Source organism: Bubalus bubalis, chromosome 24 (genome assembly GCF_019923935.1).
Source record: "Bubalus bubalis isolate 160015118507 breed Murrah chromosome 24, NDDB_SH_1, whole genome shotgun sequence".
Lineage (NCBI taxonomy): Eukaryota > Metazoa > Chordata > Mammalia > Artiodactyla > Bovidae > Bubalus > Bubalus bubalis.
Window position 1 is genome coordinate 27,694,538 of NC_059180.1, and position 24,014 is coordinate 27,718,551.

General features: G+C 51.6%; 1 protein-coding gene across 1 annotated transcript in view; it reads left to right on the forward strand.

Annotated features, from left to right (window-relative positions):
* The window catches only part of ABCC6 (ATP binding cassette subfamily C member 6), a 65,367-nt gene that overhangs the window by 20,469 nt on the left and 20,884 nt on the right, over positions 1-24,014 (forward strand). Inside the window, exons 9-21 of the mRNA XM_006050066.4 lie at positions 4-181; positions 3,868-4,029; positions 8,871-8,963; positions 9,154-9,357; positions 9,937-10,083; positions 10,734-10,821; positions 12,884-12,959; positions 14,918-15,044; positions 15,216-15,392; positions 17,132-17,299; positions 17,751-17,925; positions 20,892-20,967; positions 23,403-23,523. Coding sequence (XP_006050128.4) covers positions 4-181; positions 3,868-4,029; positions 8,871-8,963; positions 9,154-9,357; positions 9,937-10,083; positions 10,734-10,821; positions 12,884-12,959; positions 14,918-15,044; positions 15,216-15,392; positions 17,132-17,299; positions 17,751-17,925; positions 20,892-20,967; positions 23,403-23,523 — 1,792 coding nt within the window. The remainder of the gene's footprint in view (positions 1-3; positions 182-3,867; positions 4,030-8,870; positions 8,964-9,153; positions 9,358-9,936; positions 10,084-10,733; positions 10,822-12,883; positions 12,960-14,917; positions 15,045-15,215; positions 15,393-17,131; positions 17,300-17,750; positions 17,926-20,891; positions 20,968-23,402; positions 23,524-24,014) is intronic.

Here is a 24,014-nt window from a genome sequence, read left to right on the forward strand (position 1 = left end):
AAGCTTCTTCCTGGAGTTTATCGGGGACCCCAACACCCCGGCCTGGAAGGGCTATCTCCTGGCTGTGCTGATGTTCCTCTCCGCCTGCCTGCAAACGCTGTTCGAGCAGCAGCACATGTACAGACTCAAGGTGCTACAGTTGAGGCTGCGAACGGCCATCACTGGCCTGGTGTACAGAAAGGTGAGCCCCGGGGGACGGGCGTGGCCCTTCCTCTCTTTCCAGCCTGTCCCAATTTACACACAGACGTCCCAGCCAAGGAGAGCCACGTCACTGAACTCTCATCTGTGCCCCCAAGCACACTCATTCATCACGTTTCTCATAGTTGCTCATACTGCACTCTCACCTTCTTGGTTATTTCTGTAAGACCTTGTGTGATCTGACCCTGAGACCTCTTCTGTCTGATTACATCACATGCTTCCTTCACATCTCCTTTCCTTTCCTCCAGCCACACCAGTCTCCTTTCAGTTCCTCAAGCATCCTCCTACCTCAGGGCCTTTGCACGTGTGGTTCCCACTGCCTGGGCACCCTTTCCCCAATTCTTCATGTAGTGAATTTCCGCCCACCTCTCTGTGGATAAAGGACTAACCTTTGGGCTGTGTGGAAACCAGATAAAGGTGGACTGTCAGCTATTTGACCAGGTAACACTGCTTACAGTTGAAATGACCCCTGAGCCACTGGTAAACGGAATCTGGGCTGGAAGTTCTGTCAGTGAACTGTGACACCTGGAGGGAAGCCAGCGCTTTGGGCTTCTGTCTGTGTGGTCGTTCTTGGAAACGAAGCCCGTGAGGCTGCTGCTCTAAGACATGTTGGCCCCTCTGGGTCTGCAGCCTCTGAGCCAGGACGACCCAGTCCCCGCTGAGTCCCTTTCTCACACCTGAGCTGTCACCTGGGAGACGAGGGGAGCAAAGGGAACAGCTCCAGGGTGGCTGAGTGAGTGTCTCCTGAGTTCCCGACCACGTGGCTCTCTGGGGACAGGTGTGACCTGTCCTGTCTTTTGAGTCCACACGTGGAGCTGAGGCTGTGGGAAGGCAACCTAAGGGCTTTGCACTTCCCATTTTTTGGAGAATTTCAGGGCAGCCTCTTCATCTCCTGATGGGTCAGACCCCCCCAGTCTGCCCTCTGGGCTGCTTCTGTATTAACCAGGTTTAAAATTAATTTATTTCTTTTTGGCTGCACTGAGTCTTTGTTGCTGTACTCGGGCTTTGTCCAGTTGCGGCGAGCAGGGGCCACTCTCGAGTTGCGGGGTATGCAGTCCTCGTTGTGGTGCTTTCTCTTGTCGTGGAGCACGGGCTCTACTGTGCAGGCTCTGTAGTTGTGGCTCATGGCCTTAGTTGCCCAAGGCATGTGGATCCTCCCCGACCAGGGGTTCAACCCATATCCCCTACATTGGCAGGTGGATTTTTAACCACTGGACCACCAGCTAAGTCCAGCCGTGCTTCCTTATTTTCTGTGTCTGGTGCTTCGACACCTGGGCCTTGCTGACCCTGGAGGGACTGTCCCTCTGTCCCTTCCGAGGTCAGCCAGTTCCTCCAGATGGTAAGTGACCCATCGGAAAGCATGCCTTTCACATGCAAACCAACCCACCCTGACTCACACTCCAGCTGCCTCCTTTTGAGGCCCTCAGCCTCTGGCCATTGTCCTTGCTGTAATCACCCCAGGGCCAGGTATCAGACAATGAGTCCCAGTCCCTATGCCCAGAGCAGCTGGAATTACTCAAACTAGCCAATCCTAAACCTGCCGACCCTGTCTGACTTTCCCATGAAAACCACAGCAAGCTCTTGCCTGTGGTTCATCCCACCCTGCCCCACTCCAGTGCCTCCCCAGGTGCCCCCGCCCCATAGCGTGGAATACCCCTTTCTATTGAGATTGTTGAGTGTAATAAACCCTCTTGTCAATATTAGTCTTCTCTGGTCTGTGGGCTTGCCATACTTGAATAATAATAAAACCTATATTTTAAAACACTTCATGACACTGATCATCAGTTCAGTTCAGTTGCTCAGTCGTGTCCGACTTTTTGGAACCCCATGAATCACAGCACGCCAGGCCTCCCTGTCCATCACCAGCTCCCGGAGTTCACTCAGACTCACGTCCATCGAGTCAGTGATGCCATCCAGCCATCTCTTCCTCTGTCATCCCCTTCTCCTCCTGCCCCCAATCCCTCCCAGCATCAGAGTCTTTTCCAATGAGTCAACTCTTCGCATGAGGTGGCCAAAGTACTGGAGTTTCAGCTTTAGCATCATTCCTTCCAAGGAAATCCCAGGGCTGATCTCCTTCAGAATGGACTGGTTGGATCTCCTTGCCGTCCAAGGGACTCTCAAGAGTCTTTTCCAACACCACAGACACTCATCATAATTACTATTAAACGGTGAACTGTATACATCTCTAATTTTGTTCCCCAGCTCAAACTCCACTCCCAGGAGACCACGCACCTCGCCTCTGTTGACCATAGAACTCAGAGTGAGGCCCAGAGCAGGTGCTCAGTAAAGATTGAAAGATTTTTTTTGAAGAATTTCTATACTTGTTTGTTTCCAGCTCATCATTTCACCCCCTCACTTCTTCCCTGACACACCCAGCAGAGAGGATTGCAAGTAGAATGTAGTGTTCAACAGGCTGGAAGGGGTCCACTGTGACCCCAGAATCAGGGCAAATGTGTGGCTGTTAGAAAACCAGGTTAGTATCTACAAGGCACGTTGAATGCCTGGGGGGAATCAGTCTAACACTCTGTCTAGCCTCTGTTATCCTGGATTCCAATCCAAACCCTTTGGTTTTGGGCAAGTTGGTCAATTTCTCTGTGCCTCAGTTTCCTTGTCTGTGAAATGAGATTAATAATTATCCATCTCATTGATTCTAGTTTCACTTTTTCTTTCCTCTTTTAATCAAGATGTTTTAATTTATTGAATAGTTGGCATTGATTTTTTCCCCCCAAAGTGATACAAAAATTATTGTTTACTTGCTAAGTCATGTCCAACTCCGTCGTGACCGCATGGACTGCAGCCCGCCTGGCTCCTGGGTCCATGGGATTCTCCAGGCAAGAATACTGGAGTGGGTTGCCATTTCCTCCTCCAGGGGATCTTCCTGACCCAGGGATTGAACCTGTGTCTCTTGGGTCTCCTCCAGTGGCAGGTGGATTCTTTACCCCTGCCCCACCTGGGAAACCCTATGTCCTAGGCACTGTGCTAAATAAATGAAGATTTTCATCATTTTTTCCATGATGGGACACAACAGACAGCTGTATGGAACAGGCACAGTGTGTGTCATTTAATTTAAAACACTGTGGATAAAACACTATATTTTTGCAATCAGGCTTCCCTGGTGGCTCAGTGGTAAAGAATCCGCCTGTCAATGCAGGAGGTGTGAGTTCAATCCATGGGTCAGGAAGATCCCCTGGAGAAGGAAATGACAACCCACTTGAATATCCTTGCCTGAAAAATCCCACGGACAGAGGAGCATGGTGGACTACATTCCATAGGGTCACAAAAGAGTCAGAGATGACTGAGCCCGAGCGACTGGGCACAGAACAGCACGGCCAGGACATAGCACCCAGCAGATGGCTACCATTATCATCATAAATCCAAGGTTTTGATGTAGTGTGTTATTGTTTCCAGTACTTCAGGGATATCAAGGTATTTTCGTTTTTGTCATCTCCCTGGATTCTTTGGTCCTGGGAGTTGTGCTTAGGAGATTTTATCAGCCCACTTTGCAGATGAGTAAACTGAGGCTCAGATGGTAAAGAAACCTGCCTCAGCCAGCAGGGGCAGCATAACTTAGAGCCCATTCTGCCAGGTGGCTGGGCTCTTGCTCAGTCCACGCCGTCAGCCTCCCCCACTTCCCTCCAACTCAGGTCTCCATCTGCCCACCCCTCCCAGGTCCTGGCTCTGTCCAGCAGCTCCAGAAAGTCCAGTGCAGTGGGGGACGTGGTCAACCTGGTGTCTGTGGACGTGCAGCGGCTGACTGAGAGCATCACCTACCTCAACGGGCTGTGGCTGCCGCTCATCTGGATCGTCGTGTGCTTTGTCTACCTCTGGCAGGTGTGCTGGGGCAGAGGGAGTGGGATTTGAGCGGAACCCTCCTCCTCCTCATCCCCTTTAATCCTGTCTTTGTCCGCACCCCATGGGCTGCTGTTGTGGCCAAAGTCTCAGGCCAGGGGCGGCCTTCACTTTACCCGGGGGCAGGATGCTCACCAGTCTGGGCCTCGGTTCCCCGTCTGTCAAATAATAATGATGATGGTGATGACGTGGGCACTTTTGGGGGTGTGATACCGGGGTTTCCCAGGTGGTGCTAGTGGTAAAGAACCTGTCTGCCAATGCAGGAGACATAAGAAACATGGGTTTGCTCCCTGTGTCAGAAAAGTCCCCTCAAGAAGGAAATGGCAACCCACTCCAGTATTCTTGCCTGGAGAATCCCATGGACAGAGGATGCCGGCGGGTTACGGTCTGCTATTGCTGCTAAGTCACTTCAGTCGTGTCCGACTCTGTGTGGCCCCATAGATGGCAGCCCACCAGGCTTCCCTGTCCCTGGGATTCTCCAAGCAAGAACACTGGAGTGGGTTGTCATTCTATAGGGTCACGAAGAATCAGACACGACTGAAGTGACTTAGCACGCATGTATGCATGCACGCATGCATCAGGATATGTTTTGAAGTTATCAGTAATGCTGGGGCAGTACCACCGCGCTACCACAAACAAAAATGAAAGAAAATTTAGGAGCAGGAATTTACTTAGTTTTTAAAACACATAAAGTAGCCACTGGGGGCAGGGGCAGGGGGCGGAATCAGAACTTAATTCTGACTCCTTTATATCTGTTTTGTGATGTAGGACCTATTTTTGGTTGCCCACGCAGCTTGTGAGATTGTATTTCCCTAACCAGGGCTTGTACCTGCACCCTTGGCAGTGAAAGCTTGAAGACCCAGCCACTGGACCGCCAGGGAATTCCCTTCTTTTAAAATTTTTAATTAAAATCAGACCTTGCAGTGAGCTCATACCCTGCTTTTATCACTTGCTAGTTGCGAAACTTTCCCACAACTAGCCCCTCTGTGCCTAATTTCCTCATCTGCAAAGTAATAATGACATATAAACTCCCTCTGGCAAAAATGCTACAGTAGCTAACCCCAATGCCCAGCCTTCCCCCTTTACCAGGGTCTCCTGGTGACTTTCTGATGTTAGGGACTGTCTGCCAAGAGGCAAAGTGATGGGTGGTGTCATCTGCAGATTCACTGGGGTCGTTGGTCGGCCTGCTTCACTGCCCTGCATTTTCCCCCGTGTCCTTCCTCCCTTTCTCTCCAATGATAATAATTACGTCTGTGTACTTGCTGAGCACCCACTGTGTGTGCTGGGTCCTGAACTGCAGGGTGGCAAGTTGAAAAGCATCCAGGCTACAAGCTTTTATGGGGGTGGGGTGGGGATGGAAGCAGCAGCAGAGGTACAATAATGATGATAACACATAACTGGTATTCTGGAACATTCCACACACTCACTCACAGCTATTTAGCCACCGATACACCCACCCAGGGGTGTGTGAAACCCGGCATGCAGGCCAGATTCCTCCACCTGCTTATGTGCAGATCTCAACCTCTACAAAATAATCAGTAACTTTTCCAAGAGAGACCCTACTGCCTCCAACATCATACCCTGCATATGGAATTAAAGAAAGGGCCTCTGCCCTTGAGTTGAATTCAGTGAGCGCGTAGACAGCGAGACCTAGCTGTACCCTATAAGTGTTTGTCTTGTTGATTACACATGGGGGTGGAGCTCTTTAAAGATCTTCCGCTCTGCTCCAGGTGTGGGTGTCAGGCTCACAAACTTTTCTGTAGAGGACCAGCTCAGATATTTTTTTTTCTTTTTTAAAAAAACTTTTGTATTTGGAGGATAATTGCTGTACAATGTTGTGTTGATTTCTGCTGTATAAGTCAAATCAGTCATGACTATAACTATCTGTCTATATATTTATATCCCCTCCCTCTTAAGCCTCCCTCCCACCCCTCTTCCCACCCCTCTAGGTCATCAGAGTGCCAGGCTGGGCTCCCTGCAGCAGCTTCCCACTAGCTGGCTGTTTCACACATGGTAGTGTGTATATCGGAGAAGGCACTGGCACCCCACTCCAGTGCTCTTACCTGGAGAATCCCATGGATGGAGGAGCCTGGTAGGCTGCAGTCCATGGGGTCGCTAAGAGTCGGACACGACTGAGCGACTTCACTTTCACTTTTCACTTTCATGCATTGGAGAAGGAAATGGCAACCCACTCCAGGGTTCTTGCCTGCAGAATCCCAGGGACGGGGGAGCCTGGTGGGCTGCCGTCTGTGGGGTCGCACAGAGTCGGACACGACTGAAGCGACTTAGCAGCAGCGGCAGCAGTGTGTATATATGTCAGCGCTACTCTCTCAATTCATGCCACCTTCTTTTTCCGCTGTGTCTACAAGTCTGTTCTCTACATCTGGGTCCCTGTTCCTTCCCAGCAGATAGATTTCTTAGTACCATTTTCCTAGACTCCATATATGTGCGTGAATATGCAATATTTGTTTTTTCTCTTTCTGACTTGACTTCACTCTGTATAACAGCCTCTAGGTTCATTCACCTCACCAGAACTGACTCGAATGTGTTCCTTTTTATGGCTGAGTAATATTCCATTGTATACAGGTTCCGTATCTTCTTTATCCATTCATCTGTCAATGGATATCTAGGTTGCTTCCATGTTCTGGCTATTGTAAACAATGCTGCAGTGAGCATGGGGGTACATGTGTCTTTTTAAACTATGGTTTTCTCAGGGTGTGACATTCTAGGAGTAGTAGGGTCTCTCTTAAAACTATTCAACTCTGCCCTTCTAAGCGGCTACAGACCATACTAACCAAACAGGCCTGGTGGGGTTCCAATAAAATCACTTATGGACACTGAAGTTTGAATTTCACATAATTTCCATGTGTTGTAGAATCTTCATTTGATTTTCATTATCAATCATTTGGTAGTGGAAAACCTATGGATCATTTTGTACAGCTTGAGGTCTACACATAAACAGGTGGAGGAATCTGGCCTGCATGCCGGGTTTCACGGGCCCCTGGGTGGGTGTATCAATGGCTTATTGACTGTGAGTGAGTGTGGAATGTTCCAGAATACCAGTTGTGTGTTATCATCATTATTATATGTCTGCTGCTGCTTCTACCCCGACCCTCCCCATAAGGGCTTGGAGCCTGGATGCTTTTTGACTTGCCACCTTGCAGTCTAGGGCCTAGCACACATAGTGGGTTCTCAGCAAGTAAATAGATGTTAGCTGTTATTATTGGATAGAAAGGGAGGAAGGACACGGGGGAAAATACAGGGCAGTGAAGCAGGCTGACCAGTGACCCCAGTGAATCTGCAGATGACACCACCCATCACTTTTGTCTGCCTCTTGGCAGAAGGTCCCTAACTTCAGAAAGTCACCAGGAGACCCTGGTAAAGGGGGAGGGGTGGGCATTGGGGTTAGCGTTTATAGCATTTTTTGCCAGAGAGAGCTTATTTAACCTTCTGTTCACAGTCCTCTGAGTAGTCTCCCAGCTCTGGCAGGCGTTTGCTTTCTGGGAGCCTTTCCATGTGACCCCTGGGTGGCGATATTGCTGCATAAATGAAACAGACGGGCTAGCTGTTTCATTTTACTGTTTCAACCACATAAAAATCGTTTATCCTCTTGGCCACTTTCACATTTTCCAGAGAGAGAAACCAAAGAGGGAGGGAAGAGACCTGTCCCCAGTCACAAAGCTGGTGGGGGCAGGGCTGCCAGAGAAAATACAGGACGTCCAACTAAAGATGAATTTCAGATCAACAGAAGTATTTCTTGTTGTAAGTCTATCCCAAACATGACATGGGATATATTTACACTAAAAACTTATTTGCTGTTTATCTGAAATTCAGATTTAACTGGGCTTGCAGTTAAATATATTTATTTGCTAAGTCTGGCAACCCTTGCAGGGGGTGAATTGAAGATTCAGCTAATGATTGTACAACAGCAGCCCTTGCTACAGGCAGTGGAAACAGCTCCACTCCCCTCTAATATGAGGAAACTGCAGCGTGGGGAGGGTTACTATCTTGCCCAGGTGTTGCTGTTCAGTGGCTCAGTCCTATCTGACTCTGCGACCCCATGGACTGCTGCACGCCAGGCTTCCTGTCCATAACCGACTCCCGAAGCTTTTTCAAATTATGTCCATCAAGTCGGTGATGCCATCCAACCATCTCATCCTCTGTGTCCCCTTCTCCTCCTGCCTTCAGTCTTTTCCAGCATCGAGGCCTTTTCTAATGAGTCGACTCTTTGCATCAGGTGGCCAAAGTATTGGAGCTTCAGCTTCAGCAACAGTCCTTCCAGTAAATATTCAGGATTGATTTCCTTTAGGATTGACTGATTTGATCTCCTTGCAGTCCAAGGGACTCTCAAGAGTCTTTTCCAACACCACAGTTCAAAAGCATCAGTTCTTTGGCACTCAGCCTTCTTTATGGGTTCAGCTCTCACTTGCCCAGGGCCACACCAAAGTGTGGCATAAATTCAGGATTGGAACCCAGATCCCCATCCAGAGTCTGTTTTCATCATAGTAGCCAGGCACAACCCTGCCCATCTGGATGCATGTCCTGTCATGACTATGACCGCTCCCTCCATCATGTGAGGTTCATCATTTTTCCCTCCCCCACCAAACACAGGTGGGCTCCATGTTCCACGTGTTCCCTTCTAAGGAGCCCAGGAGTCCCGGTCTCTATGACCTGGTGGCTGCTCTCATTGGACTCTCTGACACCTCACTGCCTTAGGACCCGAGTCTGAGCATCAGAACACCACCCCCCACCCCAACCAGCCCCGTTTTGACAGCTGGGCTCCTGGAGGCGTCTCATGACATCCAGCCCCCTCTTTATTCCAGCTTCTAGGACCGTCTGCCCTCACCGCCATCGCTGTCTTCGTGAGCCTCCTCCCTCTGAATTTCTTCATCACCAAGAAGAGAAACCACCATCAGGTTTGGCATTTGGAAGAAGGGACACTCCAGGCTGGAAGGGGGTGGCAAGCCTGCAGGTCTCAGGACCCGCGCTGGTGCAGGGCAGGGGGGAGGAGGCAGGTGCAGGTTAGGGGTGGGGGCTTGTGGCGGTTGCAGAGAAGGAACATTCCAGACTTCCTATCCTCTCCTCTCTTCTTCCCTCTGGTCCCAGCAAGAGCAAATGAGGCAGAAGGATTGTCGGGCGCGGCTCACCAGCTGCATCCTCAGGAACGTGCGGACGGTCAAGTACCATGGCTGGGAGGGAGCCTTTCTGGACAGAGTCCTGCACATCCGGGCCCAGGAGCTGGGCGCCTTGAAGACCTCCAGCCTCCTCTTCTCCGTGTCTCTGGTGTCCTTCCAAGTGTCCACGTTTCTGGTGATGTCACTCTGGTCCCCCTGCAGAGCAAGAACTCGGGGCATTGGGGGGAGTGCAGGGGGTGCGGGATGAGGGCTCCCCATATAGGCTCACGGGGTCACCATCACACCGAGTGACCGTCGCAGACTGACCATCACGTAGCATGACCATCGTATCAATAACACCCGAAAACATAACAGCACCAACCCCTGGAAATGAACCCCCCACCCAGTGACATTTAAAACTACAAGTGCCACCAGGACCCAGAGTACTCCGTGGTGGCTGACACCTGCGACTTGAGTCATCTTCCCAGAGTCTAGAGTCATAAACCCCACTGTTGTCTAGGACCACGAAAATGCTAACAAGATGGAAAAATGCATCATCATCCAATGCCTGGAACTAAGAGTTTCTGATACTAAGAGTGGGGACCACATACACACAACTCCCTCCATCAATAGCAGAATTTGGGGGACGATCTGTGTGGAAGAGAAGCCATTCCAACATGGCAGGTGTGGCCATTTGGCCCCTGGAGACCCACAGCCAGCCTGCCTTCCCTGGCCACATTTAGCAGCTCAATGTCACCACCCGTGTCTCACCCAGGTGGCACTGGTTGTCTTTGCTGTGCATACTCTGGTGGCCGAGGAGAACGCCATGGATGCCGAGAAAGCCTTCGTGACCCTCACGGTTCTCAACATCCTCAACAAGGCCCAGGCTTTCCTGCCCTTCTCCATCCACTCCGTCGTCCAGGTGAGGCCGCGGGGAGCGGAGGCTGTCTGGGAGGAACCTTGCAGGCTGGGCTGAAGCAAGGAAACAAAACAGGGAAAGAGACGGCCATTCACAGGGAACAGTGGGAAGAAGCCAGCAAGCATCCTCAAAATAGGCAGCATCACCTTTCTAGCAAACCCATCTGCGAGGATCCATTCTGGTCCCTTTTTTACATTGATACAAAGGGATTTCATTTCATTTCTCTTCCTTTACTGTCTCTACTCACATTGTGCCTCCTTGCGCGTGATGAAAATGAAAAAACTGCTCCAGCTGAGACATTCCTATTTATTCTTTCATCCCGGAAGACGGGCTTGGGGCTGGGAGTGGAGACACCCCCAGGCGGACAGAGTCTGTAATTGTTCCTGATGTCAGGCAATCAAAAAAGCCACCGTCCTCCTCCCTGGTCTGGTCTGCAGAATGGAAGCAAGGAGCTGGGAGCTCACCGCCAGCATTGCGCCAACCTCATGCGCTTCATCATCCTCAACCTGCAAAGCTTTGTGCTGGTGTCTTGTAAATGTGTAGGGCTTGGTAGGCAGGAAGCTTTCCCAGTATCCTGAGGCACCCGACACCCAAAGTCTGAGTTCCTTTGTGGCCCTTACGATACAGCTGACCTAAGGCTTTGGTTTCTCCAGGCCCGGGTGTCCTTTGACCGCCTAGCTGCCTTCCTCTCCCTGGAAGAAACTGACCCTGGGGCTGTGGACTCAAGTCCCTCCAGATGCGGTGAGAGCTGAGTTCAGCAGGAGGGGGTGGGAGAGACAAGAGAACCAGCAGGGCCCCCCTTCCCACTGGTGGAATGCCAGGACCCCAGTTGGGGGCTGCCAGCGATGGGACTGCATGTGCAGACCATGCTGTAGGCGGTGTTACTTGGAACAGGCACTGTGTATGAATCCTCCCCTTGTGACTAAGCAAGCTTCAAGCTGCCTACCTAGAAATCATCTGAATCCAAATTCTGGCTCCAGCACGGACCCCAGGATGGGTGACCTTGACCAGTTATTAATCTGCCCAAGCCTCAGTGTTCCCATCTGCAAAATGGACATGGTGATCATCACAGCACCTCTGCACAGGATTGTTGTGAGGGTTGAATGGGTCCTGTTAAGCCTCGCAGTTAGAGCAGGGCCCTGCAGCAAGTCAGCATCCAATGCATTTTAGTTATTATTAGAATTATTCTTGGTAAAAATCCAATAATCCAATAAAACTTACGTCAGCAAAGAGACCTCTAAATAACCCCAGATTGGTGTTTCTGAGGCTCCTCACGGCTCTGGCATGTTTTCAGCTGGGCATAGCCACATTTAGCCGAATTGATGTGATTTGGGTGTTTGGAGGTGGATGCTGGCTTGGAATCCCAGGATTGCCTTGCCAGCTGTGTGGCCCAGGCAGTAAGAGCCCCACTCCTGGCCTCTGCTTCCCACTGTGACAACCCACCTCCACTGTCCTGAGGACCGTCCTGAGGGCCACCAAGAGAGAGCAGGCCCCTGACTCTCGGGAGCTGCCCGATAACTAGCCTGGGGTCCGAGATGTCATGCCTGAATCCCAGCATGGGGCCCCGTGGACCCTGGACCAGAAACCCCTGAGTGTCATGACTCTGACACCCTTGGTCACCTGCCTATGACCGGAGCCTCACCACACCCCCCTGCCCCCACCCCAGTCCTTGCACTCTCACACACCCGTGAAGGTGTGTGACAGTGAGATTAACACAAACACCAACAGCTGGCAGTGACTGAGCATTTACCATGAGCCAGCACTTTGGAAGTGCTTTTCTTAGTGATGACCCCCTCGAACCTCACCACGGCACCGTGGGGTAGGTGCTCCCGTGACCCACCCACTTTACAGATGGAAATGAAGACGTACCCCCACACCCCAGACTTAAGAAAGGACAAGCCCCCAGAGCAGGGTAGCCAAACTCACAAAGGAAAACACAGGATTCCCAGTTAAGTCTGAATTTCACGTATTAAGAAATTCGGATTTTTTTAGCATAACTATCTCCTATGTAATGTGTGGGCAAAATTATCCTGAAAAAGTGCTCATGGTTTATCTGAAATTCAGATATAACTGGGCATCCTACAGTCTGAAACCCTCCCCTAGAGACCATCCAGTTCAGTGGGTGTTGACTGCTTATTAAATGTAGGGTTCTCAGGCCTCACCCTCAAGCAGAGTCTCCTTTATTGGTTTGAGCTGAACCATGGAGAGCTTTGTGTTTTTTAAAAAAAATCTTTCCAGGTGATTCTAAATGTGTATTCAGAGTCTGAAACCACTAATCTGGTGCCTCCCTTATTACATAGATAAAATATCTGAAACCCAGAGACATGGGGAGACTATATATCCCTGGTTACATCAGTGGTCCTGGTGAAATGAATAACACTCCATCTCCAGGGTCCTGGATCAGGTGATAAATTGTATCAGCTGCCCTCTAACCTTTTCTGTGAAGGACCCAATTGTACTTGTTTTAAGCTTTCCAAGTCCTTTTTTCTCTGTTGTAACTGCTCACGTCTGGCTTTCTAGTGTGAAAGCACCCCAGGAATACATAAATGAATGGGCGTGGCTGTGTTCCAATAAAACTTTATAAAAATAGGCAGCAGACAGGGTCTGGCCCCTAGGCTGTGGTTTGCCAACCACTGAGCTATGTAACCATCTGACAGGGAGAGAATGTGACCACTTCCGGGTCACACGAGCCAGTGTGTGGAGGAACAGTTTGTTTAGTGGGGGAGATTTCCTGCGGCCCGTGGGTGTCCTGGAGGAGGGGCGAGCCGGGAGCATCTCGTGTAACTGGCCTGTATGCCTGTAGCTGCTGGGGAGGACTGCATCAGCATACAGGAAGGCACCTTCACCTGGTCCCAGGAGAGCGCTCCCTGCCTGCGCAGGTACAGGTGGTTGCCCTGGGAACAGCCTTCCCTTGGATGTTGGCGAGGTGGGGAGGTGGGGGAGGAAGACGGGAAAGCGAGAGTTCCCATAGACGGACAGGAACAGGGTTTCTGAGCCTTGCCTATGAGGGAGGAGACGCCCCTCTGGTCCCCAGGCTGGTCATTTTGATGTTGACAGAGGCCTGGCCAAGAGGAGCCTCGGTCCAGTAAGCCGTGGCGACTTCTGTCTCTGCTATGTCAAACTGGCCATTGTCACCTCCAGCCCCCAGCTCTTTGGCTGGGTCTCTGTGGCAGAAAACCCCAGCCAATAGCAAAGCTCCCTGTGAAGGGAGAGGAAACACCCTGGACTGTATCTGTGTTGGTTGTCATCCACTCATTTCATAGTGTTTATTGAGCACTCGCTATGTGCCAGGCCCCGTTCTAGGAACTGGGAATAGAGTGAAGAAAACAGACAAGGGCCCTGTGCTCTTGGGGCTGGCATTCTGATGGCAGGGGGTGGGGTGGGGCAGCGGGCACAAATGAGAAATCAGGGTGAGGGGGCAGAGTGATGTCAAGGGTGGGGTATGTGCAGTGAGGGAAGGCCTGGCATTTAAACAGAGGTCAGATAACGGGAAGGAATGAGCCTTGCACGTGTTTGGGAGAGGGGCTTTCTAGGCAGTGGGAAGAGCAATGCCAAGGTCCTGCGGCAGGTGTGTGCCTGGACCCAGGACTCTCCACCTCCACATCACTGACATTTGGGGCTGAGAGTTCTGTGTGGTTTGGGCTATCCTGTGCCCTGTCGCAGGATTAGCAGAACTCCCAGTATCAACCCACTGGATTCGAGAGCAGCCCCACCAGGTGTGACAACTGAAAGAATCTCTAGACTTTGCCACTCGACACTTGTGGGGCACGATCGCCCAGGTGTGTGTGAGAAACAGGACATCAGCATGGCTGCAGTGATGGGATGCTGGGTGTCCTTCAGGATTGTCAGAACCTCACCTTTCACCCCAAGTGAAGCGGGAACTGCTGGGGCTGCCACTGGGGAGTTGGGTTTGAGCAGGTCCCTCGGGCCTGTGTGTGGGGGATGGACTGCAGGGCATGGACAGGGTGGGGGCAAGGGCTTCAGTAGGGAGAGCAATGAGGAGCCTGTGGCTGTGACCTGGGCAACAGGGGATGCTAGTTAGATCCTCCCGACGAGTAAACTCTGTGTGTGTGAGTACATGTGTACATATGGGTGTACATCTGTGTGTGCACACAGGTGTGTGTGTGAGAGCACTTGTGTATGCACTTGTGTGTGCATATGTCATGTGCATGTCTCTGTGCACATGTGTGGTGTGCGTGTGTATGTGTACTTGTGTGAGGGTGTGCATCTGTGTGTATAGTGCATGTGGGCACAGTTACATGTGCCCTTGGGTATGCTGGCATGTGTGTATCTGTGTACAGGTGTGCATGAGGTATGGTGTAGTGAGTGTGCACAGACCCATGTGTGCATGTGTGTATCTGTGTACACATGTGCATGCATGTGTGATGTGTGTGCACAGACCCATGTGCACATGTGTATATCTGTGTACATGTGTGCATGTGTGTGGGGGGTAGTGTGCCCAGACCCACGTGTGTACACATGTGCATGTGGATGTGGTACAGGGAGTGTGAACAGACCTGTGTGCATGCATGTGTGCATTTGTGTACACATGTGCGTGCGTGTGTGGTATAGTGAGTGTGCACAGACCTGTGTGTGTGTGTACATCTGTGTACACATGTGCATGCATGTGTGGGCACGTGTACAGTCACATGCAGGATGGCAGCTCGCATAGCCATACAGGGGTTGGGAGAGGAAGGGGGCCCCAGACATCCTCTTAGCGGCCCCCCATCCTGGATGAGTTACCAGGAGCCGAGGCCAGTTGTCTGGGGTTCACCAACTCTGCCCAGGCTCAGGCTGAGTCCTTCTCAGGGACATGTCACCCCTTCTGTGTTGCCAGGATCAACCTCACGGTGCCCCAGGGCTGCCTGCTCGCTGTTGTCGGTCCCGTGGGGGCAGGAAAGTCCTCCCTGCTGTCTGCCCTCCTCGGGGAGCTGTCCAGGGTGGAGGGGTCCGTAAGCATCAAGGTGAGGCCGGGCCCCTGCCGTTCACTGGACTGTCGCCCGCTTCTGTTCCTCCCGGTTCACCGTCTCACAGCTAAGCTCCTCTCTGCCTTTCACCACTGCCAAGAACCTGGCTCCCACCGCTCCTCCAAAACTGCTCCCAACCCCGTCCCCATCAGCCTGTTTGTCTTTTAGGGTCCGGTGGCTTATGTGCCCCAGGAGGCCTGGGTCCAGAACATGTCTGTGGTGGACAACGTGTGCTTCGGGCAGGAGCTGGATGCACCGTGGCTGGAGACGGTCCTGGAGGCCTGTGCCCTGTGGCCAGATGTGGATGGCTTCCCTGCAGGGGTCCACACCCGAACCGGGGAGCAGGTGAGGGTCCTGGGGGCCTTCATGGGCCAGGGAGGCACGGTGGCTGGGGGCCATTGGTGCCCTGACCTGTGAGGGAAGGATACAGGGGAGACAGAGTGGGCAAGGAAGTAGGGGAGGAAAGGGGCCCAGCTCAGGGCCAGGCACATAGCAAGTGCTCAATAAATAGTCTTTAATGAGAATGGTTGAAAATGGAGACTGAAGAGAGGCCAGGAGACATGGCAGGGGTTGGTGGGGTAGGGGGTGGGGGCTCTCTAACAACTGGGAATGAGGTGACCCAGGCTCCTGCCCTCCCTCTCTGCATGACAACGGTCAGATTGCTTCCTCTCTCAGGACCTCACCAAAAGATCTGGGCTGAGATGTTTGATAAACAGGATGTGTGCATCCAGAGCTACGGGTTGGGCCGGGATTGACCAACTATGACCCAGGGGTCAAATCCAGCTCACCAGCTGGGTTTGTAAATAAAGTTTTATTGGAACCCAGCCACGCACATTCATTTACCTGTGGTCCGTGGCTGCACGTGCATGATCGGGGCAGAGATGAGCAGCTGTGACAGAGACGAGGGTGGGGGTGGGGCAGCAAAGCTTTATTTATTTATTTTTGGCTGCGCTGGATCTGCGTTGCTGCACGTGGGCTTTCTCTAGCTGCAGAGAGCGGGGCCTGCCCTAGTGGCGGTGCACAGGCTTCTCACTGCAGTGGCTTCTCTTTGTTGCAGAGCGTGAACTCTGTGGTCACGGGGCTCCAGTAGCTGCAGCACGTGGGTTCAGTGGTTGTGGGACATGGGCTTAGTTGCTCCACAGTATATGGAATCTTCCCAGACCAGGGATCAAACCATTGCAAGATGGCTTCTTAACCACTGGACCACCAAGGAAGCCCCTGCAAACCTTTAAATAGTTCCTATCTGGCCCTTTACAGAACACATTTGCTGACCCTTGGATTAAGGGATTGAGAGTGGAAAAATGGGAGATAAAGTTAAGTAAATGGGTAAGGTTTCCTGGAAGGAAGAGGAGAGTTTCCAGAAAAGGGTCTGGAGGAGCCCGAAAGAGCAGCTGAGAAGGAACATCTGGGGAGAAAGACAAGGCGTCCTGCAGCCAAGCGGAGGGAGTGGGGTGCCTGCTGCCGTCCACCTCTGTCCACCTATGTCACATCCTAAACCAAACATGATTTCCCATTCCCTGCTCCCCTGAAATCCACCCCATCCTGGGTAATGGAAGCTCCGTCCTTAAAGAGCTCAGAGCCCAAACCTTGGTGTCCTCCTTGATTCTGTCTTTTTCTTACACCCATGTCTAATCCATCAGCAAATCCTGCTGGATCCCCCTTTGAGGTAGACCTAGAATGTTCCACGCCCCACCCCAACATCAGCTCTCCCCACATAATAGCCAGGCAGTAAATATGAGTGGAATGATGAATGAATGAAAATAAGGACTGAAAAGTTCCCACTGGATTAGGCAACAGGGGAGTGACTGGTGTCCATGAGGAAGGCTTTATCAGTGGAGAAACGGGAATAGAATCCGGACTCAAGGGGAGGGAGAGGCAGATGCAGGAAGCTTGGCTGGAAAGGGTAGAGGCCAGGCAGGTGGAGGCTGGGGGCATGTTGTCTTGAGAGCAAGTGCTTCAGGTTGGAGGTGGCCATGGAGGACAGGCACTGTGAGCCATAGCTCACTCTGGTGAGCAGACGTGTCCCCATCACACTAGCATTGCAGGTGTAGACCCAGGTTCCTGTCCATCTCTTGTCACCACAGGGCATGAATCTCTCTGGGGGCCAGAAGCAGCGGCTGAGCCTGGCCCGGGCCGTCTACAGGAAGGCTGCTGTGTACCTCCTGGATGACCCCTTGGCAGCTCTGGATGCCCAAGTTGGCCAGCATGTTTTCAACCGGGTCATTGGGCCTGATGGGCTGCTCCAGGGGACGGTAAGTTTGGAAAAATGTCTCAGAGGCCATAGTACAAAGGTAGATAAAGTTCTATCCTACATCTGTCCACCACCACCCTCCTGGAATTCAGTTTTCCTCTTTGTAATGGTCAGCTTTTGCTGTGACCATGCTGCATAACAAACAGCCCCCAAATCTCAGTGGCTTACATCTTCAGTCATTTCTTGCCTACGGGCCTGTGGTTAAACTACCACAGCTCTGCATCAGGTCACTGGCCAGGTTCAGGTGAACTGTGTCTTCTGGTTTCAAGACAGGTTGAAGGAGCTCCTTTACTTCTCTGTTGGGACATGCCATTTTCAAGAAACAGGGCAGGAGCACAAGAAGGGGAGGTCTCCCCACTCTGAGCCCCAGGACACTCCCCCAGCCAGCCCCCTCCCCCAGCTCTGGAACAGTGGTCACGTGCATGAGTGTAACTTCCATCCCTTCCTGCCAGACTCGGATTCTCGTCACCCACGCACTCCATGTCCTGCCCCAGGCTGATTGGATCGTGGTGCTAGAAGATGGGGCCATTGCAGAGATGGGTTCCTTCCAGGAGCTGCTGCACAGGAAGGGGGCCCTGGTGGGCCTTCTGGATGGAGCCAGCCAGCCAGGAGATGGAGGAGAAGGAGGTACCGGCTGGGCTTTGCTGGTTCTCTGTGCCTGGCTTCTGCCACCCTTGGAGAGGAGGCTAAACAGCTCCCACTGGCCAGAGTGGAGCCTTCAGACCACACCCTCCCTACAGGCCCAGGCCAGAGGCAGACAGCTCTCCCATGAGGCCACCTGTCCCCCAGTTGGTGCCAGTGGAACTTTCTATGAGCCAGGGACTGTGCTAAGTGCTTCTATAAACATGCATTGTCTTATTTGGTCTTCACAACCCCTCTATGAGGCACTGTGCAGTTATTTTTTTCTCCTTATTTTTCATTTTTTTTTAATGCAAATGCAGCATACGAGTCCAGCTTTCATGTGTCTATGTCTTTACATGAGCCAGGCTCACATCTCTTCATCACGGTGGTGGTTCACAGACTTTTGGATGCAAAAATTTACTTGAAACACTCATTTAAAATGCCATGCCAAGCTCTCCCCATAAAGATTCTGGGATTCAAAGGCTTTTGATGGTTGTGGTCAATATACCACATTTTGAGTAACAAGACCCAAATATATCCCTAGATTAGCTTCTCAGCCTTTTGGCCAAGGTCAAGTGCATGCATGCATAGTTGTTCAGTCGTGTCCACTCTTTGTGACCCTTTGGACTTGAGCCCACCAGGCTCCTCAGTCCATGGGATTTTCCAGGCAGGACGACTGGAGTGGGTTGCCATTTCCTTCTCCAGGAGATCTTCCTGACCCAGGGATCCAACCCACGTCCTCTGTGTCTCTGGCATTGAAGGCAGATCCTTTACCTGCTGAGCTCTCAGGGAAGGTCAACTTTAGTACGAGGGCTTCCCTGGTGACTCAGTGGTGAAGAATCTGCTTACCGATACAGGAGATGCAGGTTGGGTCCCTGAATCAGGAAGATCCCCTAGGGTAGGAAATGGCAACCCACTCCAGTGGTCTTGCCTGGAAAATTCAATGGACAGAAGAGCCTGGTGGGCTGCAGTCCATGGGATCGCAAAGAGTTGGACATGACCTAGTGACTGAAAACAGACTAGAATACCTAGATGTACTTTGATATACTAAGTAAGGCAGTAAGAATGTAGCTCTTGATTGGCAAATGTAACTTAGTGGTAAGTAAATTATAGCATTTTATATCGAAACAAGTAGGTATAGATAAGTAGGTATTCATACAGATCTTCAAGACAGCCATGCAAGAAAGTTTTGTGGTTTTTGTGGGTGCTATGTACCACAGAGGTATCATTTGATTTTGTTATTAGATGGGGGGTATGCACTTGCTCAATGAATTGCCAGCAGTTTGAAAGTTTGACGTTTGTGTTGGGGCAGGAGATTCTTCCTGAGTTTATAATTTATGCCATGATTAATCCTGAGTTATGTAGCATTATCAGAAGCACTGTTGGATGGGACTTCCCTGGCTGTCCAGTGGTTAAGACTCTGGGTTCCCGGTGCCAGGGCCATGCGTTCAGTCCCCCACGCTGCATGGTATGTCCTGGCCGAGAGCTTCCTCAGGACCAGGTGCCAGGGCAGCAGATTCAGGGCACAACCATGGACTCTAGGCGCCCACTGCTGCCAGCCCTCAGACAGGACCCACCACCCCAGACCCCAAGCGCATCCAGCGCCCCCATGTCCTCGTGGTGGCCAAGGAGGAAGGGGACGGGGCCGCGGGGGCTCGGCAGCGGGGTCCAGGTCGGAGCAGGAAGGGGCCCACAACGTGCTCACGAGGGTGCTCTGTGAGTCCATCCTGTTGTGCAATTATCGCAGCCACTTTTCAGAGGAGCAACCCAGCCAGAAGAGAGTTAAATAATTTGCCCAGGGTCTCAAGATTAGAACTTGGGTGTGTTTGGCTCTCGAGTCTGTGTTTGTAACTGCTACAGAGACCGAGCAAGGAGGTCACTTGGTGCCTTGAGGCCAGAGGCCCCGGGTGTGCCAGCTAGGGGTTCTAGCTACCCAGAGAACACAGTCCTTACTGGAAAAATTGACAGTGTTCTGGTAGGAAAGTCAGCGATCCACGTTCAGCCACAGTGATGATAAAGAACTGCCAAGGTCACCTCCATTAACTCATTTAATCACCACTTAGCACCTTTGAGCTCAGTACTGTACTTACCTTCATTAAAAAAAAATTTATTTTGACCAGAGGATAATTACAGTATTGTGATGGCCTTGGCCATACAGCCACATGAATCAGCCACGGGCATACTTATGTCCCCTCCCTCCCTCCTGCACCCCCCTCCCACATCCCTTCCCACTCCAGCCCTCCAGGTTGTCACAGAGCATCAGCCTGAAACACATGTATTACCATATGTAAAATAGATAGCCCGTGGGAGTTTGATGTATGACACGGGGAACCTCCATTTTTTAGATGAGAACTGAAGCCTGGAAGTTCAAGAACTGGTCCAAGTTGACCTGATTCGTAAGTGGCCGAGTCAGGCTTTGAACCTCCATCTGTATGCTGTTTGCTGCCCCTGAAAGACAGTGTTAGGGCTCATAGCCAGTTTTCCCCCATCCCAGGCTCCGCCTCCTCTGCTAAGCAGTGGCTCACTCTGGTAAAGTCCCTAAACATTGATTCACTGTGTCACCCACCTGAGGCTTGAAGATAGGACCCTCCCAGCCTGGGGGATGGTGGGTAGGAGGGTCTTTCCTTGGGGAGACGACATCTGAGTTTGGGTGAGAGCTACGTGGAAAAGAACATTCCCGAAACAGTGGACTGCTTGTGCAAGGGCACTGGGGGGACTCAAGCGGTTGGACTTGGTGCAGTGATTATTGCTGTTTCCCAGCCCCAAGTTCATAGCAGATGCTTGGTTATTTTTGCCAAGTGAATAAGTGAGTGAATGAATGAGGTTCCGGGAAGAACCCAGGGAGGACGGGATGAGAGAGAAGGAGCCAGGTGAGAGGATGCAGACGCTCAATGGGTGGAGGCGTCAGAGCCAGCATCCACACCCCAAGGTGCCGACCTCCATCGAGTGACGCGGCTCTCTTGACCTTGCAGACACAGAACCCCGGGCCGGTGCCAAGGACCCCAGAGGCTCTGCTGCAGGTGGGAGGCCTGAGGGCGGATCAGAGAGGTGAGTTCACTGTGGTGCTGAGCACAGGGAGGGCCCAAAAGCCGAGGCCGAAGCAGAGGCACTGTGTTATACCGCCTGCATTTCAGGAGGGTGGGGCGGCCCCAACCATTCTGGGTTGAACACCTGCTAAAGACCCACCACGGGGCCCAGTGCAGGACGACTCACCAGAGACTGCTGGCCGGTCAGTTAGCCAAAATGACTGAGTCCCCACATGTCCCTTTCACAGAATGACCAATCTGCCCTCAGGTGTGATGAAGGCCATGGAGTTTGTCAGAGTTGTCTCGTGGCTGCAGCGGGGCAGGGCCGATGCAAAGAAGGAGTCGGGCCATGCTTGTTAATGTCCATGCCAGGCCCTATGGCTCATGCTTTGAGGGGCATTGGCGTCACTTAGTGCTGGCGGGGTCACCAGGGGGAGGCTTGGTGTCCCCCTTTCTCCAGCTCCCTCTAGCCACTCACTGATGGACTCACTGAGGTGCCATCTGCAGCAGGGGGATGGGCCACCTTTGCGCTCCATTTTTATGGAAAGTGACCCTGTAAAACAGAACAATAAGACCGCTGGGCACTGAAGAGTGAGAACTTAAGTGCCAATCATTGGGGGACTACAAGGGGCAGTGGAGGGGCCTCAGTCCCTGAGGCTGGGCCCAGTTCCTCCCATCACAGCCAGTCACCCAGGGCACTCCTGGGCCATTCACTGGGCAGGCCCATGATGTATAGTATCCTAAGTAAGAGCAGATAGATAGACGTGTAGATAGATGATGGGTAGATAGATAATAGATAGAGAGGTAAGTAGGTAGGTAGGTAGACAAATAGCAAGACAGAGAAAAACAGATACATAGATGCAGGTAGATGAATATTGTATTGGAAAAACTTGCTAATCATCAACCCCCTTTCTCTCCATCATTGTTGTCTTTTCATTGCTAAGTTGTGCCCAACTCTTTTGCGACCCCATGGACTATAGCCCGCCAGGATCCTCTATCCATGGGATTATCCAGGCAAGAATACGGAAATGGGTTGCCATTTCCTTCTCCAGGAGATCTTCCCAACCCGGGGTTCAAACCTGTGTCTCGTGCATTGGCAGGCAGGTTCTTTACCACTGTACCACTAGGGAAGCTCTCACACAACTACATCATTCACTTCTGACACCAAATGGGTGCTCCCCTACTCCCCGCAAACCTTCCCAGCAAGCGATTCTCCAACACCAACAGGATGTCCTACAATTGAACTCAGTTCTGACACTGACCACCTGGAGAGAATGTCAGCTCCCACAAGTGAAGGGCTCAGTCCCTCAAGCCTGCTCCCCCCACTTCAGATGCCAGTCACAAGTAGTAGGTCCCCAGGGTTCACACAACTTCTGTCCTACTTGGGGACGACTCGGGGGCTTGCGTCATGCCCTCCTTGAGTTTGATTAATTTGCCCGAATAGCCCACAGCACTCAGTTTATTGAAGGATGTGATCAAGGAGACGGAACAGCCAGATAAAGAGACACACAGGGCGAGGTCTGGGGTTGGGGGGGGTCCTGCATGCAGGAGCTTCTGTCTGCGTGGAGCCCCATGTGTCAACCTCTGGGTGTGTGCGCAAACCTGGAAGCACCCCAAATCCCATATTACTGGGGCTTTATGAAGGCTTCCCCATGTGGGCATGATTCATCATTAACTCCACTTCCCACCCCTCTTCCCTCGCTGGAGAATTGGGGTGGGGCTGAAAATCCCAAGCTTCTGATCATGGCTTAGTTTTTCTGGTGACCAGCCCCCATCCAGGAACCCACCCAGAGTCATCCCAGTAGAACAGAGATGCTCTCAAGGCTCTTCTCACTTAGGAATTTACAAGGGTTTTAGGAGCTCTGTGCCAGGGATGGGGTCAAAGACCAAATATATATTTCTTAACATAAATCACAATATCACAAAGATAAATTGATAGATGAATAAATAGATTGATGGGTAGGTGATTGGTTGATAGATGATTGATAGTCAGACAGACATAGATTATCCCCATTTTACATCTGAGGAAACTGAGGCACGGAGAGATTAGTCAGCTTCCCATGGTTTCACAGTAAATGGCAATTCATACTTAAGGTCATCTGCCTACTCAGCCACAGTTAATAGGAACAATCCGAAAGCGTTCGGCAGACTTCCTGAAAACCTGGACTGACAAATCTGAGAGTAAACAGCAGGTGCAAAATGATTGCAGCAATGCTCAGGCCAAAATGAAAGCCGAGAAGCTCCTTCAGTGAGATGGCATTGGAAGAACAGGCTTGGTCGACTCTGGGGTAATAGGTGGCATCTAGCTGGCACTGCAGATGGAGAATGGGAGCGTGGCACCTAATTGGTGCTCACAGTGTTAGTTGAATGAATGAATGAGTGAGTGAGTGGCTCAGTGGCTACCATACACCCCATGAGGAGAGACACTGATTCGTCCTCATTTGCTCTAAATGACAGGTTCGTGAAGTTAGTGCCTGAGAAGGACAGCGCTGCCTTAGAGGCCCAGACAGGGCTTCCGCTGGATGATCCTGAGGGGCCAGGACAGCCGAAAGGAAAGGACGGCGCTCAGTATGGCAGGGTAACCATCTGTGCTCCCCTCACCCCACATCCACGGCTGCTGCTGCCGCCCAGGGCTCGAGACCTCCCAGCTCACACAGCACTGGGTGCGGGAAGAGGCTGGGGGGCACGACTCACCTTTATTGAACACCTGCTATGTGCCACGTAAGATTCCAGACACCTCATACTCCTTAATGTTCACAGCCACCATAGACTCAGATGATGATGATGGCTTCATTTTAGGGAGGAAGAAACTGAGTCCGTAAGGAGCTTAGAGATTTGTCTGTGTTCTCACAGCTAGCAAGTGACCACTCGGGACTCAAACTTAGGACAGTCTGAATCTGAAGTTTACAGTATTTCTTCTTTCCTATGCTGCTTTGTCCACCCACCCACTCCCTACCTATTCATTCATTCATCCATCCATTTTCCTTTCCACCCACTCACCCACCCATCTACTCAGGCTTCTATCCATCTCACCCAGCCATCCAACTCTTCACTCACCCAGTCATCCAC